The sequence below is a fragment of the Scheffersomyces xylosifermentans genome (assembly GCF_036884685.1).
Source record: "Scheffersomyces xylosifermentans strain CBS 12540 chromosome Unknown RJT20scaffold_6, whole genome shotgun sequence".
Taxonomy (NCBI): domain Eukaryota; kingdom Fungi; phylum Ascomycota; class Pichiomycetes; order Serinales; family Debaryomycetaceae; genus Scheffersomyces; species Scheffersomyces xylosifermentans.
The window spans coordinates 729467-747351 of record NW_027042944.1 but is presented as its reverse complement, the minus strand read 5'-3'; the positions used below and the strand labels follow the sequence as shown (position 1 = coordinate 747351).

General features: G+C 40.2%; 9 protein-coding genes across 9 annotated transcripts; 6 read left to right on the top strand and 3 right to left on the bottom strand. All coding sequences in view use genetic code 12, as the record gives it.

The window, feature by feature from the left end:
- Positions 1-317: 317 nt before the first annotated feature.
- Positions 318-1817, top strand: RJT20DRAFT_54179 (putative RNA methyltransferase). Its single transcript, XM_064920589.1, has one exon. The coding sequence runs from the start codon at positions 398-400 to the stop codon at positions 1790-1792; it is 1395 nt and encodes a 464-aa protein (XP_064773093.1). The 5' UTR covers positions 318-397; the 3' UTR covers positions 1793-1817.
- Positions 1818-2720, bottom strand: RJT20DRAFT_54180 (uncharacterized protein). The gene has a single exon (XM_064920590.1). The coding sequence runs from the start codon at positions 2326-2328 to the stop codon at positions 1843-1845; it is 486 nt and encodes a 161-aa protein (XP_064773092.1). The 5' UTR covers positions 2329-2720; the 3' UTR covers positions 1818-1842.
- Positions 2721-2893: 173 nt separating this feature from the next.
- On the top strand, positions 2894-4429 carry RJT20DRAFT_129676 (uncharacterized protein). The gene has a single exon (XM_064917553.1). The coding sequence runs from the start codon at positions 3114-3116 to the stop codon at positions 4401-4403; it is 1290 nt and encodes a 429-aa protein (XP_064773091.1). The 5' UTR covers positions 2894-3113; the 3' UTR covers positions 4404-4429.
- Positions 4430-6331: 1902 nt separating this feature from the next.
- Positions 6332-7243, top strand: RJT20DRAFT_146132 (emp24/gp25L/p24 family/GOLD-domain-containing protein; the record flags this gene model as incomplete). The annotated part of the gene is made up of 1 exon (XM_064918844.1): positions 6332-7243. The coding sequence occupies one exon, from the start codon at positions 6332-6334 to the stop codon at positions 7241-7243; it is 912 nt and encodes a 303-aa protein (XP_064773090.1).
- Positions 7244-7490: 247 nt separating this feature from the next.
- RJT20DRAFT_129673 (exosome non-catalytic core subunit) lies at positions 7491-8887 on the bottom strand. Its single transcript, XM_064917552.1, has one exon. It carries the CDS (start codon positions 8656-8658, stop codon positions 7597-7599), a length of 1062 nt encoding a protein of 353 aa, XP_064773089.1. The 5' UTR covers positions 8659-8887; the 3' UTR covers positions 7491-7596.
- A 420-nt stretch (positions 8888-9307) lies between these two features.
- RJT20DRAFT_129672 (tRNA (guanine) methyltransferase) lies at positions 9308-11048 on the top strand. The gene has a single exon (XM_064917551.1). The coding sequence runs from the start codon at positions 9532-9534 to the stop codon at positions 11026-11028; it is 1497 nt and encodes a 498-aa protein (XP_064773088.1). The 5' UTR covers positions 9308-9531; the 3' UTR covers positions 11029-11048.
- Positions 11049-11614: 566 nt separating this feature from the next.
- Positions 11615-12640, top strand: RJT20DRAFT_97620 (uncharacterized protein; the record flags this gene model as incomplete). Its single annotated transcript, XM_064921684.1, has 1 exon — positions 11615-12640. The coding sequence occupies one exon, from the start codon at positions 11615-11617 to the stop codon at positions 12638-12640; it is 1026 nt and encodes a 341-aa protein (XP_064773087.1).
- A 1227-nt stretch (positions 12641-13867) lies between these two features.
- Positions 13868-15058, top strand: RJT20DRAFT_84203 (uncharacterized protein; the record flags this gene model as incomplete). Its single annotated transcript, XM_064921247.1, has 1 exon — positions 13868-15058. A coding segment is annotated over one exon (1191 nt), but the record flags the coding sequence as incomplete, so codon positions are not given.
- A 531-nt stretch (positions 15059-15589) lies between these two features.
- On the bottom strand, positions 15590-17566 carry RJT20DRAFT_129670 (uncharacterized protein). The gene has a single exon (XM_064917550.1). It carries the CDS (start codon positions 17386-17388, stop codon positions 15625-15627), a length of 1764 nt encoding a protein of 587 aa, XP_064773085.1. The 5' UTR covers positions 17389-17566; the 3' UTR covers positions 15590-15624.
- Positions 17567-17885: the final 319 nt, after the last annotated feature.

The following is a 17885-nucleotide window of genomic DNA, read 5'->3' as shown; positions in this document are numbered from 1 at the left end:
ACATAGCTACAACTATAAAAGCGCAACAGCCTGAACCCTTAACCTTAGACAATTTTGAAATAGAGAACTACAACACTTCTAACAATCTTTTAATGGAGTTCTACTCTTTTTTTTTTTTGAAGGGGTATATCTTTATTCCTAACTAACCAAACGAATTAGAGAGGAAGTTCTAAATTTGCAGTCAAACAAGTAACAATGTATACCCTTAATGTTATACAGTATTACCATCCTGCACAACTCTCCCTCATTCTTAGCGACGAAAAAAACTGTCTTCCGTTGGTCTGCTGCAAATAATCGAATAATGCGTTAATTATGTTCAACAAGTGAGCGGGTAAATCTCGTTGTGAAAGAGAACTGTCTTAATAGATATTGTAATCTGTGACATTTGACTTCGGAAATGTCCTTGTTATGGAAACAGGGGATTCCCATGGGGATTCTCGGACGCAATATGATGAAAAATAGCATGAAAAGTGCATTTATTCACAACGCAGTAGCTCCTGTCTTCATAGCAAGAACATACTCAAAAGCTCCGTTTCCAATTAACGACAAAGAACTCCAGCGTCAAAGAAGAATCGAGAAATTACCCAAATGGCAGCAATGGGCCATCTACTTCAAGAGCGAAAAGTTCAAGAAAAGCATGACAGTCTACTACATCTGTGGTTTCGGTGTGATGTGCGTGTCGTTCTATTATTACATGCGTGATAGATGGTACGAAGACAAACAGATCCAACATGTTAGAAAAAAGTACCAGAATGACCCCAAGAGCTTGTCTGAGTACGAGTACTTGATGTTAAAAAACTTGTCTCAGGAAACTTTGAGACCAAAAGAGGTCAAGAAGTATAGAATCTACCAAATGATGAGAAAGGAATTCAGAAGAAAGCATATTATGGACAAAGACTTAATGTTTGAGCCAACTCCAGAAGAATTGGAGGAATGGTACAGCAAACAGCCCAGAAGAACAATCAAGAAAGCCCCTGTTTTGGATGAGCCAATAGATAGTGGTTCCTACGATTCAAAGTCAAAGCCAAAAGTTGAATTCTCGAACTCTGACAATCCTAATATTGTACCAGCCGAGGACACTACGGAGTTTTACGAAGCTAAGGCTCAAGCATATGACGATGAAATTAAGTGGGAAGAGAGAGGTATGTTTTTAGGGAAGCGTAGGAGATGGCTCATGCAACAATTGAAAGGTGACGTTCTTGAAGTTGCTTGTGGTACTGGAAGAAACATTCCTTACTTGTACCCTGAAAGAATCAACTCCATCACTTTCATGGATTCGGCCAAAAATATGGTCGAGATAACTCGTAAGAAGTTCAGAGATGCCTTCCCAAATTTCAAGAAGGCTGGTTTCACAGTTGGAAAGGCCGAAGATTTGGTCAAATTGGCAGGTGACGAATCTACTGCTTTCAAGTATGACACAATTGTAGAAGCTTTTGGATTGTGTGCACATGAGGATCCCGTGTTGGCATTGAAAAATATGGGTAAATTGTTAAAGCCGGGTGGAAGAATTGTGTTGTTGGAACATGGCAGAAGTACTTGGCTGTTTGTTAACAATCACTTAGATTTCAGAAGTGAGAAGAGAATGAAAACTTGGGCTTGTAGATGGAACTTGGATATCGGCGAGCTTATTGACGAAGCTGGCTTGGACATTACTTACGAGAAAAGAGTACACTTGGGTTCCACGTGGATGTTAGTCTGCAAGAGACCGGAAGATCCTATCAACAGTGACGAGAAACCATTTTTAAACAAATTGATGGGTACCGAGCCTAAGCCATTAAGTAGAGGTAAATGAGTTTATTATGACACTCTGTATATACATGTAAATAGCAGCATAACGCATTATTATAAATAGACAGTATCTGGACCTTCCAGGCTATCAGAGGAGTTAACATTGTCGTGATCATCGTCGAAGGGTTCCGTTTCAGGGTTATTAATTGCTGACAGCTTGTCTTTGAGGTCCAACTTCTTGAATAGCTCTATCTGTTCTTTGATAATCGACTCTTCGGTTACAAATCCTCTTGCTACCAATTCATCATTAATAGCGGCGATTCTGTCTTTTTGTCTGGCTATCACCGTTTCATTCTCCTTTATTGTTTCACGATATAATTCGAGATCTTCCTCCAAAGTGTTCTGGGCTTCCTCCGTTATATTTTCTGCTAATTTCTGAGTTGTTTTCTCCTTCTCTTCCAGAAGATAATTATTCGTCTCTATGAGCATATTCAACGAATTGATGATTTGATCCTTCAATCTGTCGAGATTATCATGATTAAGACCGCTCAATGCACTGGAGAAGTCCTTGAGCAGAATAGGAATAGATTCTGATGACATTTTCTCGGTGGAATCTTAAACTAACAGAAAGAACTTGAAATTATCCCAATATGTATTGCACCATTGGATCAAGACATTGAAATATAAAACACCATTTAGTGTCGCACTATTAATTTACGGGACAATTCTTAACTATGGGAGATAATTTACAATGGGGTATGCTTTAATTAATGTGCACATAAAAGTCTCTTAACTATGGAGTAATGTGATTACATATACAATACGGGAGAGTTAACTGTGTGCTATAATTATAATGTCTAAGCTAAGGGAATTAAATATGAGGATTCTTAGCTATGAGAGTTATTAACTATGAGAGTTATTAACTATGAGTTATTATCTATGAGAGTTATTAACTACGAGAATTATTAACTATGGGAACTCTTAACTACGAGACAACTTAACAAAAATTCTAAGCTGTGTGAGATCTTCACTGTGAGATTTCTCGACTATAAGACTTCTTAACTATAAGACTTCTTAACTATAAGACTTCTTAACAATGAGGCTTTCTTAACTAAGAGAATTCTTAACTATGAGTCTTCTACTATGAGAACTCTTAAAACTGAGACTTCTAACTATGAAATTTCTTAACTACGACAACTCTTAACTATGGGAACTCTTAACTATGAGGATTCTCAATTCTTAACTATGAGGTTTCCTAACTATGCGAACTCTTAACTATGAGAATTCTTAAATATGATAGTGTACCTGAAAAATTTAGCGAGTGAAAAGTTGGAGCAGAAGAAGGAAGAGGTTGCAGAGAGTCTACAGGACAGATCTAGTTATAAATGATTGCAATGATACGATGTATAGCTCGGTGCCGAGGGATACGACCCCTTATAGCGGCTAAATACTCCACAGTGAGTGCAGCTCAACAGAGAGCACTTGCCTTGGAGAAATTCGACCAGATACCTCAAATCCATCCTCTTCTTTTGGAGCGAGCCGAAGTGATGAAGAAAGAATTTGCTCTGGTTGAGTCGAAGATGTCGCTGGGTGATTTCGATCAGGATTTGACCATCAAATTCTCGAATTTATCGATCATCTTAGAAAACTACGCCAAGTATACGTCAGAAATGGCGACATTCCAAGAGCTAAAAGAGTTCATCTTGGAACCAGATCAAGATCCAGAATTATTACAGGATGCCATGGAGGAAGTTGAAACAACAGTACCGCAGCTCTTGAGGTCCATCAATACATTACAATCAAGATTATTACCTCCTATGAAGTACGACGACAAACCAGCAATTCTAGAATTGAGGCCAGGTGTAGGGGGAAGTGAAGCTTCGCTCTTCACCGGAGATTTGATGCAAATGTATATAAATTTTGCCAATTTCATGAAGTGGAGATATACCATAGTATCCAAAAGTGAAGGAAATGCCGGATTTTTGAATGAAGTCATCATGAGTATAGACGACCCCGGCTCATACAACATTTTGAGACATGAGAGTGGAGTTCACAGAGTGCAGAGAATACCCAGCACAGAAAGTAAGGGACGTATACATACTTCTACGGCAGCCGTTGTAGTGTTGCCCAAGATGTCAGATGGTACTGAAAGCTCTTTAAAGGACGACGAGCGACAATTTGCACCCGGTGAAGTTAGAATCGATACTATGAGAGCTGGAGGTAAGGGAGGGCAGCATGTTAATACCACCGATTCTGCCGTCAGATTAGTGCATATACCAACGGGAGTCACTGTACAGCAGCAGGACGAACGGTCACAACCTAAGAACAAGGCTAAAGCTTTCTCCATCTTAAGGGCCCGTTTGGCTGCGTTGGAGAGAGATAAGGAATTTAACGAACAGCGCAAAATGAGAACCGACCAAGTTACCACCACCGACAGGTCGGACAAGATTCGTACCTATAACTATCCTCAGAACAGAGTCACTGACCACCGTTGTGGCTTTTCTCTCCACGATCTCACGGGGTGTATGGCGGGATCGCGACTCATGGACGTTATCGAGAAGGTTGAGGAACACGAGTTCGAGTCCAGACTCCAAGACCTCATTGCAGATAGTAAGGCTGCTGCTGCTGCTGCTGCTGCTGCCAGTGCAGTTGAAGTCGCGACAACAACAGACTAATCCGGTCAGGGTTGTATATAGATAATGTATTGACAGAAGATCCTCACTAATAAATTCGTGTACATAGCGTAAAGTTACTGTAGAGAGCGAGTGTTTCAACGGGACGCGGGCTGATGGTACTGACAACGTGGGACTCACGGTAGCGATAAAGACAATCAGGAAAGCTAAAAATATATTTATTAACCATAATGGGAATGAACCCGACGAATGCGTACAAAAAGATTGGTCAGATCAAACCTAATTCGGGCTATATGCACAAACCATCGCCATGAGAAGCCTGAATTCTGGGAACCACTCGTGTGGTCAATAGTAATATACGGTATCATGCGTGCACAAGGGGAGTAGGGTCGGATTATAATTATGCCTCTTTGGATGAGTGACTACCACAACCTATTCACCCTTATGCCCATCGGTTATATTAGTTTACTCCAAGGCCAATTAAAACTGCCCATTTAGCTGCCTCTGCCACACTACTGTCGAAAATTAACACTCAGAAGACCCTTATGCTCCCGTTTAAGCCTTGCCCCGCCAATGTGCCCGCCTCGAGTGGAATGCTGTGGAAAATTTGTGGGAATAACTGCAAAAATCGAATAATATGGCTAATTTTAGTCACGTGATCCTAGCTCGGATGGACCCCCGGTTTCCCTTTCCAGCCAAGTGTTCACTTATTTCAGTAAAATTCTTAGTATTTTAAAGTTTATTAGGCTTGTCGGGATGGGAGCCAAGTATGAAGGAGCGGTGAAGATAGGAAGCAAAGTTTTTGGTTTTGATCCATGTAACGTGGGTCTCAGATACCGATGAGATGGACCCCAGAGGCCCCACAAGGCACCGTAAGGCAGCTGTTTATCACCCACAAAAGCCTCTCCCATCAAAACGAAGCACTTCTGAGTCCGTGTCTTTTGACATGAAAGCCATGAAAAAATTATTATCTTGCCTCCTAATAATAGATCTCTGGTGCCCCTCGTCGCAACAGTCGGTGCTGCCTGAGTGCACATTCTTGTTTTAGTCTCGAGTTCACACAATTATTTCTGGAACTGGCTCGCTGCGACAACTGTGACAGTATTATCATCAGACAACACCACCACAGAGAACCGAAGCTTTTCATGTTCCCGACGAAAATTCTGGCCGTTTCTTGGTTTTTTCCATCGCCTTCGCCAACTCTTACCCCCGCCATCTTCTTGACCCCGAAATCCCGCGTGGTTCCCCTACTTTCTAGCTTCCCATTGCCTCTCTCTATCTTCCTCCATCTTCTCCTACATCCCTCCCTGTGCAGGCGCAGATTGCTGCTTCCCAATTCGAAAACCCTCACCAAAAGCATAACAGAGAAAAAAAAAAAGTTGTCTTCCCAAGTGTTAGTAGACATTAGTTTCTTCCGTGTGTTTGTTGTAAAATTTACCAGCAAAGTTGTAGTAACATAACTATAACGCTAAAAACACTTATAGGTCTCGTAGATAGAGCGAGCCAGTTGACCCCGAAAATCCGGTTCCGATCTCGTGCCTTTTCGCCCTTGCCGCCCTTCTTTTTGTCAGGTTAAACTAAACATTATAGCTACCCTGAGATCGACCACAACAGCGAACTGGGAAAAAGATCACTACAAGACCAGATTTGAACCAAACAAATCACATTTATAGAATCTCAGAATCAGATCCAAAGTGCTTTTGGAGTCCAGTTCCTAGCAACCGTTCCAAGTCGTTCGCTAACTTTTACATTCCTTATACACGCGTGGGTCTATTATTGTTATTACTACCAATATTTGTATTCTCAGTGAAACACATATCATTGCAGTTTTTTACTTTGCCAAAACTGTCTTTTCATAATACCGCCCACCCATACCTATCCTTCAGCATCATACCACACGAACACTCTCCAATATGGTGAATTTCGCTTCTTCAAGTTCTATAGCACTATCGTCTCGAGTGTCCCTCTTCATGAGCGTGCTATGTGTACTATTTGCCCTTTTCCCTACTCCCTCGCATGCATTAGGATTGACTATACATCCCACCAAGGTTGGTGACAAGTCAGGCTATTCGTCAAGAGAAAACCTCCGGAACTGCGTGAGTTATCCTACAGTCAAGGACGACATCATATTGGTCACCGTGAAAAGCGGAGACAAAGTCAACAAACAATTCTTGAATTTGATAATTTTTGATGATGAGAACAACAGCTTGAGATCTCAGCGTGACATATCCAATGAGGTCAGTTTCATGTTCACAAACCTCAATAACCCTAAGCTGGGCGCCGTCCAAGAGCAAGAAGGGGAGGTTGGAAAGAGATCTAATCCTGAGCAGAACATTATCAATCAAGACATATCACAGGCAAACGCAGACCCTAACCATATTAATGAGTTAATAAACAGCAATAAAGGCAAGTCGATGATCAACATCTGTTTCGATAACTTGTATGCGGATAAGTCGTGGTCGTTCCATCCTGAACCTAAAGACGTCGAATTGTATGTAGATATCAAGAATTTGACTACCATACAGCAGACGAACTATAACAACTACGCGCAGTATTTCAATTCTCTTAAGAAACAACAGAATGGAAATAAAAAAGATGGGGAAGAGAAGGAAGAACAAAATAAAGAGTTTACCCAACAAGACTTTGAGGACGAAATAAAATTCCTCAAGACTGAGTTGGACAACGTGATAGTCAATCTTCAAAATTCAGAAATGATCCTCCAAAACTTAATGGAGCAGGAGTTCAAGCTTAGAGACGTCAACGAAGCAATTTTCTCCGAATACACCAAGGCATCTGTGGTTATCATAGCATGTACTATTCTCTTTGGATTAGTGCAACTTATTTATTTCCGTTGTTACTTGAAGAAGAGAAAGGTTTTGTAAACCGAGACCATTAGGTATACAAAAAAAGACTATGGCAGCATTAACTTCAATTCTTCTCTACCAAAAACATTGTTACATTCTTGTACTTATATCGCCATTTACTTGCGGGCTCTGGTTGGTTGCTAGCATAGTTGTCGCAGACTCTCGTTGTATTCTAGTTCTTAAGCTTTCACGGTTGAAGTCATAATTAATTACTTTTCTTCATTCACCGGTTAACAGTCATAATACATACTCATATTATTATTTATTTGCATCCTATTGTCAAGTTTGTAAAGTGGAACATACCTGTATCATTATTTTACCTGAGTCTAGTATAGTGAAGTGTTCTATTATACATTTTTCTATCTATTAACTTATGCACCTCTCATCTTCTCATTATTTATAATGTCCTGACAAATGCTCTCCATAGCTTCCTTGTCAATCAAGCTACCTATGTTGGAGTATGCCAAACTGGCCTCGTACCCCATAATAATTCTTTGTTCTGTTATACCCAATTCGCAATAACTCAATGCTTTGAGTACATTATTGTAACGAGTAATGTTTGTTCTTACTGAGTTGCTAATGTTTGGATCATTCTTATCTGAATAGATCTCCCACGAACTTTCTTCTTCTAATCTTGTGATTGAGATGGAACCTTGTCCTGGAGCGTATGATCCAGAAGAATCTACCGATGCCTGGAATTTGCTAGTATTAGAGGTTATGCTGGTGTTTGCTGCGGAATTTGATTTGGCTACTGTCTTGTAAAGCCAGATGTATCCATTAACTCCCAATACCACACTTACGTTACCTGGTAGGTCGTAAGAGTGGTTCTTGGACTTAATCACCAAACTGCTAGGAACCTTTAGAAAGATTCCGTTTCTCAACTTTCCGTACTTTAACGAACGAGTATGTAATGAGGCAATACCATTGTTGAATATTGTTTGAACTTCGGCGTTCAATAAGTCTCCTTCCTTCAAGAAGTTTCTCATCTGTAATTCATCGCTTTCTGACTTTCTTCTCAATACACCACCTGGTAAATTGACCGATCCCAACATCAACACGGCATCTTGCTTGGTGCCTATGTCAACTTTCCATCTTTTATTGGCAACTTCTGTGATACGGCCCACGATGTGGTCACCCGTTTCTGGTTGGTATCTTCCTTTCAAAGGGATGACACTTAGCAAACGGTTGACTCTCGAAATATTACCCGCTACGGATGAGAATGTCTTATCTTCGAGGAAATAGGTTCCGTGACCTTTCATCCAAATGGGATCGTCAGTCACTAGTTCTCCTGGAGTCACAATGGACAGTTTGAAAGTGTTCGAGTTGTCTTTGGGGGTTTCTATGTCTTCAATGTCTGACATTTCGACGTCCGAGTCGATGTCATTGACAAGCGCTTCTGGCTTGGTTATACTTATCACCTCGTTTGTATCCATTATGATTTTTGTTTATGGAGATGTAGCGGTTAATGCAGATTTCTTGTGAAAGCAGTTATTCGTTGTTGTATATATTATATCTTATCTTGTCTCCAACTGTGTTAACTTGTAATTTATAAATACAATGATACAACAAGTCATATAATATACAATATACAATATACAATATACAACAAGCAATATATAAAAACAATATATTTAATATTTACAACCATACAACAACTCCAATTTACAACCAAAATCTTTTGTCTCTCTCACAAACTCATCGGTTTTTTGGCAGCTGCTCTCACTAATGGGCATTTTTCTGTGCAGCCTTGAAAAATTTCAGACAGTTTAGTGAGAGTCCATAGTTGTGTAGCTAGTGTTTAATAGTGAGAGAGACGGCAGATATGCAATTAGTGTTGAGTAGTGGAAGAGAACAGCTCTCTGTGTAGAGACAGAGCAAAGAGAGAGCGCAGTGAGCGCAGAGAGCAGAGAGAAAGATACGTACAGAGAGACATAGAGCACAGAGAGAAGAGGTTTTAAAGGACTGCGTGGTGAGCATCAATTACGATGGGATGAGTTGTATTTTTTTCATTCATTCTTAGATGAGTATGAGTATGAGTAACTGTACAAATATATTTCTTGAGTAGTAGACTTTATATTATACATCGTATATTGTATATTGTATTTTGTATTTTGTATATTGTACATTGTATATCGTTGTATACAAGATATCATTATATTATATATTGCTTTTCATACATTATATTTTTGGATATATATGATATATTTTGAACAATTTTTTGATATACATGTCTTGTAGATATAAATATTCGGCTCGCTAGAAATATATATACAATAAGTTTGACACAGCACTACAGTTGAACATTGATGCTCAGATCTTTCCTAGCATTTACAAAGCATCTTCACACTATTATCCCATCTCCTGTTTGCACATTCGTATCGGCTCGTAATTTCCACAAGATCAACAAAACAGATAGACGTGAATTCATGATGAGTATCTTCGGCGCCCCAGTAAATAGGTCAATGAAGCAGTTGGATCGTTCTTTCTTCCACAAGGAAGTACCGCTCTTAGTAGCCTGCTTCCCCGATCCAAAGCACCTCGGCCAGTTCGTGAAAAGCTGCAAAAAGGATATCTTGTATCTTCCTTCAATCAAACACATCGTCCCAGTGGATGATTCTAAAGGAGTCTTGCTTAGAGCAGATATTGGAGACATAAACACTTACGAGAACAACTTAAGTGACATCGCGAAAGCGAAAATCAAAGAATACGGTGTCGTAGTCAAGCCATATACCATGACCCTCGAATATGACTTCTGGAAAACAGATGACATCTTAAGAGCCGTTCTCCCAGAGAACTTGCTTGATGATATCCCAACAGGCTTTGCTCAAGCTGGCCATGTTGCCCATTTGAATTTGAGAGACGAGTTCAAGCCTTTTGGTAGTCTCATTGGACAAGTGATCCTCGACAAGAATTCAAAGGTCGAAACTGTCGTGGACAAAGTGGATTCCATCGCAACAAAGTTCAGAACTTTTAAAATGAACATTCTTGCTGGTAAAGATGATTTACTTGTTGAACAGAGCGAGAGTGGTTGTAGGTTCAAGTTTGACTTCAGCAAGGTTTATTGGAACTCCAGATTGAATACCGAGCATGAGAGATTGATTGACGGCTTCAAACCACATGAAGTTGTTGCGGATGTATTTGCTGGTGTGGGACCATTTGCTGTTCCAGCTGGTAAGAAGGAAGTTGTCGTTTTAGCCAATGACTTGAATCCCGAATCATACAAATATTTACAAGAAAACATTAAAATCAACCATACTGAAGATTTTGTTCATTCCTACAATTTAGACGGCCGTGAGTTCATAAGAGAATCTCCTAAATTGTTACTAGACTGGTCACATAACTCCTCCGTGATTAAAAAGTCCAAGGTAGTAAAGAGAAGAAAAACCAACCCAGAAACCAAAGAAAAGCAAGTCATCAGAGAAGAGCAAGTTACTGAGGTTGAGATCCCTAGCTTCATTGGACAATATGTTATGAACTTGCCTGATTCTGCAATCACATTTTTGGACGAGTTCATTGGACTTTACAGCAGAGATCCTGAAGTGGAGAAGGCAGTAAGAAGCGATCCAAACTTTAAATTACCAGTCATAAATTGTCATTGTTTTGAGAAGTATACTCCTCAAGAACAGCCAGAACCATCTTTGGAAGTGTTATATGAAAGAGTACGTCAAAGAGTTATTAAGATGATCGATCACGACATACCGATCGAGAAGTTCCAATTCCACTTAGTGAGAAGAGTGGCTCCTACAAAGCCTATGTTCTGTGTGAGTTTTGAGTTACCAGAGGAAGTAGCTTTTAGAAAGTAAGCCTTGTATATAGTAATATATGTATTATAATCCTGTCGAATGTGAATGGTATGTTTTTGCACCCAGTACGGTCCGGTCCGGATTAGCGTGAGTTACAAATTTTATCGTTAATGTAAAATTGGACGAGTTTATGTAAACTTTGCTTTACGTCTTCTACCTGTCTCCAATTCAACCTGGTAACCATAAAATAGAGTTCAATGAAATAGCATGTTTTTACTACTTTTGACTCGTCTCAAACTAGATACTACTCGTGCATAATTCCTCGAACATCGATTATTGCTGCATTCTTCGTTGCTTTTTCTTGGTGCTGTGGTATATGTGTCAAGTTGTCAGAGACACTTAATTCTTTCGGAGTCAATCATTATATGGGCCAATACAAAATTCCGCTTAAAGGCGCAAATCGCATCCCAAAATTTTTCAAACCGGCGCACCGGTTCTGAATGAATTATGGAGGAAGATAAAGATTGCAAGAATGCTAAGAATTGGACCATATGGTATATATAGCTGGACATATTCTTCTTGGAGTCCTCTTGATTTGAATAGAATGATATAGGTAGTATTCATAACTGTCACATAGTATTGTAAAATGACTCAAACCGATTCTAATCCCTTACAGATTGTGGATATTACCACTGTTAACCAAGAAACAGCTGACCAGCTCTTCGGAGCTGCAAGAACACAAGGATTCTTGTTTCTTGAAGGGCATGAATTCACCCAAGAAGAGATTGATTCAGTATTTGATTTGTCTAAGCAATTCTTTGAATTGCCTCACAGTTACAAAACCAAATATTCTATAGACTCTTCTAATCATGGATACGCTGATTTTGGTGGGGAAAACTTAGACCCAACCGGTCAAAAGAAAGGAGATCCAAAAGAGGCACTCAATATGTGTTTGCTTAACTTTTTAACCGGTTTGTCTGAAAAGGAAATCCCCGATTGGTTTGCTGAAGACCCAAAACGTTTAGAAATCATCATATCTACCATTAAGAAATTCTATGCGTTATCGATGAAGATATTGAGATTGTTGGCAATTGGTTTAAAAATCGAAGATACCGATGAAACAAAGGGTGAAGATTGGTTTGCCTCAAAGTACGCTGCTGACAAAGAGTCTGGCTCAACTTTCCGTTTCTTACATTACCCTGGTCAAAAGAGCTTGAGTCCTGAGTCTGTCATCAGAGCTGGTGCACACACGGATTACGGCTCGGTCACCTTGTTATTCCAACAAGAGAACCAAGAAGGATTAGAGATTTACTCACCTGTAGAAAAGAAATGGCAGGCGGTGCCATTTGTTCCTGCTAACACTGACAAGTTCCCAGGAATGGGTCCTCCAATCGTAGTCAACATTGGAGATCTCTTGAGCTACTGGACAGCAGGTTTATTGAAGTCGACTATACATAGAGTCAAGTTCCCAGCCAAAGTGCAAGAAACCGGCCAAGACCGTTACTCGATTGTGTTTTTCAGCCATCCTAATGATGAAGCCTTGTTGGAGCCAGTTCCTAGCGAGTTTGTGAAGTCGATTGAGGGCCGTGGAGCCAACAAGGATTCTGAGGTGATCACGGCAAAGCAGCATTTGGACAGTAGATTAGCAGCTACCTATGGCTGGAAGAAGTGAGAGACAGCTACAGAGAATGAGAGCGATATTATGATAGATATCCATACATCTATGTATGAGTAGATGTATAGTAATGAGTAAACGTGCAGTTATAAGAATTAGGAATTCTGTAGTTATTAACTTTGAAGACTTTGTACAAATGGATAGACCCACTAAACTAGTTAGAATTCTTGATATTGAGCAATTCAATGGAATACTAAACTTTTCACTATCACAGCCCAATCCACCCATATTTCAAATAACCCATAAAAATTTATCCCATAAAAATAATAACATTATCCCATAACAATTTATCACATTTATCACATTTATCACATTTTGCCAATCCAATTTATCTATCTTCATCCTACCACTAATCCGTAACTCAAATTCCAACTCTCCTTTTATCATAAATTACCCATTACCCACGGTCACAATACATAACTGATAACCCAACCTAAACAAGAATTCGCAGATCATTCTTCTTAGTCTTCTTCTTCTCCTTCTGGTCCCCAACGCCGTATCGTGTCCATCTAAATGCCTCTGTGACCTCTTCTAGAACCCCACTCAAATGCCCAAAGCAGCATAATGCCCCAATGATCACCACCTCTTCTTCCTTCCTCAACCTGTACCCATCGCATCGATGCCCTCTTCTGGATGTTCATGTCTTCTCTCTGCCACCTGCAGAGAACCCCTCATTGATTCTTGGTTGTTCCTTCTTCTTGTGATGTCCTTTGTTGTACCTATTCTATTGACCTTTATCGTGTCTCTTACCGCGCTAGAACCTTAGATTGGGTTGATGCGCACAAGACTGTTATCTCAATGCGGCAGTTGAAGGCGCTTCGGTTCCGTTTGCTCTTATCAATTCTGGTAGTCTGTTCGTGATTCGTGATAGTGATAGTAATAAAATTTGTATGAATATCGGAATATTGACACTAATTATAGTAGTATTGTTAGCGTGGATTGTAAAATTGGAAGGCTCTACTTCGCTACAGTATAAACGTGACTTCTGTTCTTTCTATAGATTATGGTTTATTGCTTTCTGGGGTTTCTTTTATTTTAAGTGTTACTATCTTGCTTTGCTTTTAAAGTCTTGTGTTGTGTTGTGTTGTGTTGTCTTGTCTTGACTTTCTTCTGCCTTTCGATTATCCATTCTGACGCTCAACTCTCTCATCTCTCGTCGATGATTTATAACTTATAGTCATGTCATCAGTCGAATCGCCGCGTCCTCTACGCCGCCATGTCTCCAAAACTCCACCAACATTATCGTCTCTTCACTACCAAGACGCCCAATTCACAACAGACCCGTTGGAGGTGGTCGAAATCATCAATGAACAAGAAATCAGAAATTACAGACTTGGAGTCCTTTTCATAGTGGTGGCCATATCAACTTGGGTCATCGGTCTTGAATTGGTCAATTCCGTCCTCAAAGGCTCCGACTACCTGAAACCATGGATGTTTGCCGTGATAACTGGCTCGTCATTCATGTTGAACTTGATTCCAGAAGTCCTCCAATTCATCACATCATTGTTCACATCGCTTCGCAAGCAAGATACTACTACAGAAGAATCAACTCCCTTAATTGAGTCGTCCAGTGATAACAACTATGGTAACAAACTGGGAGCCAGATTAGAAAAGATTATGAAGGATGACTTGGAGAAGAACTCTCCCTCCGAATTAACAGGAACAGAGGTGTTCCAGCTTTCCTTCCAAATGGCTGTGATTTATTTCTTGTATAACATTTTTGTCATGGAAGCATTGCAGTTCACTTCAGCATCGAACCAAACCGTTTTGGGGTCAACTACATCTATATTCACCTTGTTCATAGGTGCATTGCTCAAGATTGACAGATTCACAATAAAGAAAGTCGTCTGTGTCTGTGTGAGTTGCTTCGGAGTCTTTCTTGTTAATTACAGCGAATCTTCCAAGGAAGGTGATGGTGGAAATAAATTCATACCAAAGAATCCTCGCTTGGGAAACTCTTTGGCTCTTTGCGGAGCATTAATGTATGCTTTTTATCTTATTGTAATGAAGGTGAAATGCGGAACGGGCGATAAAACCACTAATGAGAGAAGACTCTTTGGATACGTTGGAGTAATGACCTCTGTGATAGGAGTTCCTCTCTTATTCGTTGTCCATTGGTTGGATATTGAGAAGTTCGAATTCCCTCCTCCTTCCAACAGGATATTGTTCTCCATCTTGATCAATGGTGTATTCTCTGTTATATCGGATTACTTGACTATCCTTGCTATGTTGTTGACCAGTCCTTTGGTCACTTCTTTGTCCTTGACTTCAGCACTTCCTATCACCATTTGTATTGACTACATTATCATGTTGGTAACCAGCGACGGCTCCAAAACACCATCTAAGGGCTTTCTGTACTTTTTAGGGATTTCCAGTATTCTATTAGCCGTAATACTCATTAATGTTAATGTGACATCAGAGAACGAGCTTATTGAAGAGGTTATTGAAGATGCTATTGAAGACGCTATAAGAGAAGATGAAGTTTTATCACCAATATTGTCGCCATTACTTGAGCCATTTTCCAATCCAGTTTCGGCCTTTTCGTCGCCTTACTTCCAGGCAGAACAGAATCACTTGCCCTTCCAAGTGGGAATCACAAGCTCCACTTTGCTATCATCTTTTTCACCTAAACTTTCAGCTGCTGCTAAAGCTAAAGGAAATCTTCCTAGGCCAACATCTGAATTCAATCTCAATGAGAACAATAGCACTAACAACCCACCAAGATCGAACACTAATCATTCTAGCAAGTTGTACATTGTCCATCTGGCCGAGTCACCGGAACCCTTCGAAAGAGCAAATTTGGTCGTCTCAAGTGGTTATAACCATAGATACCATGTGACAAATGTCAACCCTACAAGGCAGGGCCTTGGGATCATAGATAGCCCTGAAAGCGACACTACAACTTAAATATCATTCATTCTGCATGTCTATAAACACTTAATATAAAAATAATCTCTATCACAAATAAATAAAAGGAATTGTTACTCTCTCTCCAATCTTGTGTGGAGCTTGTGTTCTCTCATAAATAAAGAAGAAATGTAGCCCAAACAGATGGTGACAGTACTGAAGATGAATGCTCCTTTGCACCCTAAAGCATAAGAATCTCTGATGGCAGCTCTAACAACCTTAGGGGCTTCGCTGGTATAATTTGTGTTTTCCAATGCCCTGGCAATAATCTTACTGGCCTCTTGAGGATCAGAAATCAATGCGTTAACCTTGGTTGTCAATGTAGACTTCAACACATTCTGGAAAATGGCAGACGCAATAGCCACACCCAATGTCGAACCGGTCGATCTGAAGGTATATTGAATGGAAGTAGTACATGCTTGATATTTTGCTGGAACGGATGCAATCAAGGATAATAATGTCACTGTCAAAATGCATGAATATCCTATACCAGAAGGCAACATCAATGTGAACTGTTCAAACAATGAAATCTTTGGACTGATAAGCAAGAGTCTAATAACTCCATAGATAGAAAGAATACCCACGCCAACGGTTAAATTGTAGTAACGTCCAGTCCTTCTCATGTACATTCCGGCTCCAACAGAGCCCAATGAAACACCAAAGAAATTTGGAATCAATCTTAATCCATTCTGAGTTGCTGTGAATTCCATAACCGAAGTGAAGTACACGGGAACATAGAAAAGATACGTGAAAACACCCATGGTGTAGAACCAATTAGCTAATGAAGAAGACACGACCGTTCTGTTTCCTAACAACTCCATTGGAATGATTGGCTCTGCAGAAATGTTGAACTCTGTATAGACGAAGGCAGCCAACAACGCAGCAGAAAGTGACACTAATGAGATGAATGTCTTCGAGGAGTAGGCAATTTCTCTTCCTCCCATGGAAGCAGCAGTCAAAATACACATCAATGCGCTGACTAAGAAGAAGGACCCTAAGAAATCCACTCTCTTCAACTTTTGTTTAATGTCTTCGCCGTGAGCTCCTAGACCTGGTGATCCCTCTGGTAAATTCAAGTTGAAGTAGAAGGCGAGACCTACGATAATTGCCAATGGGACTTGCAAAATAAAGACATACTTCCAACCTAAGGAGTCAGCAATGAGTCCTCCAATAATACCTCCGGATGCAGAGCCCAAGCCAAAGAATACATTAGCTAAACCTTGATAGAAGCCTCTGTCTCTCAATGGAATCAAATCTGACATCGTTATCGTTCCTAAAGCGGTCAATCCTGAACCTCCCCAACCTGTCACAAATCTACCAATCACCAACCAGAACAACGAATCTGTCACACATATCATACATCCCACAGCAAAGAAACCGCTGCACAAGATTAAAAGAATCTTTCTACCAAAGATATCCGAGAGCTTTCCAAATAATGGTTGGAAAGCCGAACAAGAAAGCAAGTATGCTGTCGCTATCCATGAAATGTTGGAAATTGCATTCAAATCCGAAGCAATTAATGTCAAGAGGGTCGTCACCACCGTCGCATCCAATGCTGCCAAAAAGGAAGCCATGAACAAACTGGAAATGACGGTGTACAACTGCTTCTTTGGTAATGCATAACCCCCATGCTCATCCGACACCACCTCCGTGGTCTCTTCTGCTACTGGGTCCTTGTGTATGGTACCATAGGAATGAGACCTTAACATGGAGTTGCTTATCAATCCCTGGTCTTCGGCCGCAATTTCTCCTGCTATTAGTCCCGGTTCTCCAGCGGAGACATCCTTGATAATATTAGGGTACAAGTGAGGAAGGTGATTTTGGCTACTCTTGGACATGGTTCTCTCTCCAAATTTTTCACTTCACTTTTCACTACACAAATAACTCAATTAACTCCTGTTACTCACACTCACACTAGTTCCGCTTCGGCTATTTCATATAAGTGCTTAACACTCAATCCGTAACCTAATTCACTGTCTTTACCCTAGAAAAGAAATGGCTGCCATTCATATAAACGCTTTGCAAAAATTAGTTATTGTCTTACAAATAATGGCCATTTTGGAGCCTCACTTTCCAAATAGGAAATTCCGTTTGAGATAAGCGCTGGTGTGAAAAATTCCGTTGGTGGATTGCTCGCTTAACAATAATTTAGACAATGACTAGTTTGAGGGTTAATTCCGGAGACTCGGGTGAGTTGTTTAGTCTGGGTCTGTTGGTTATATTGTGTATGTTGGTTTGGTTATGTTGGTTATGTTGGTCATATTTGCTTTTTTGGCTATTTTGGTTATTGTGGTTATTCTGGTTATTTCGCGGAATGGAATTGGGGTGTGGTGGT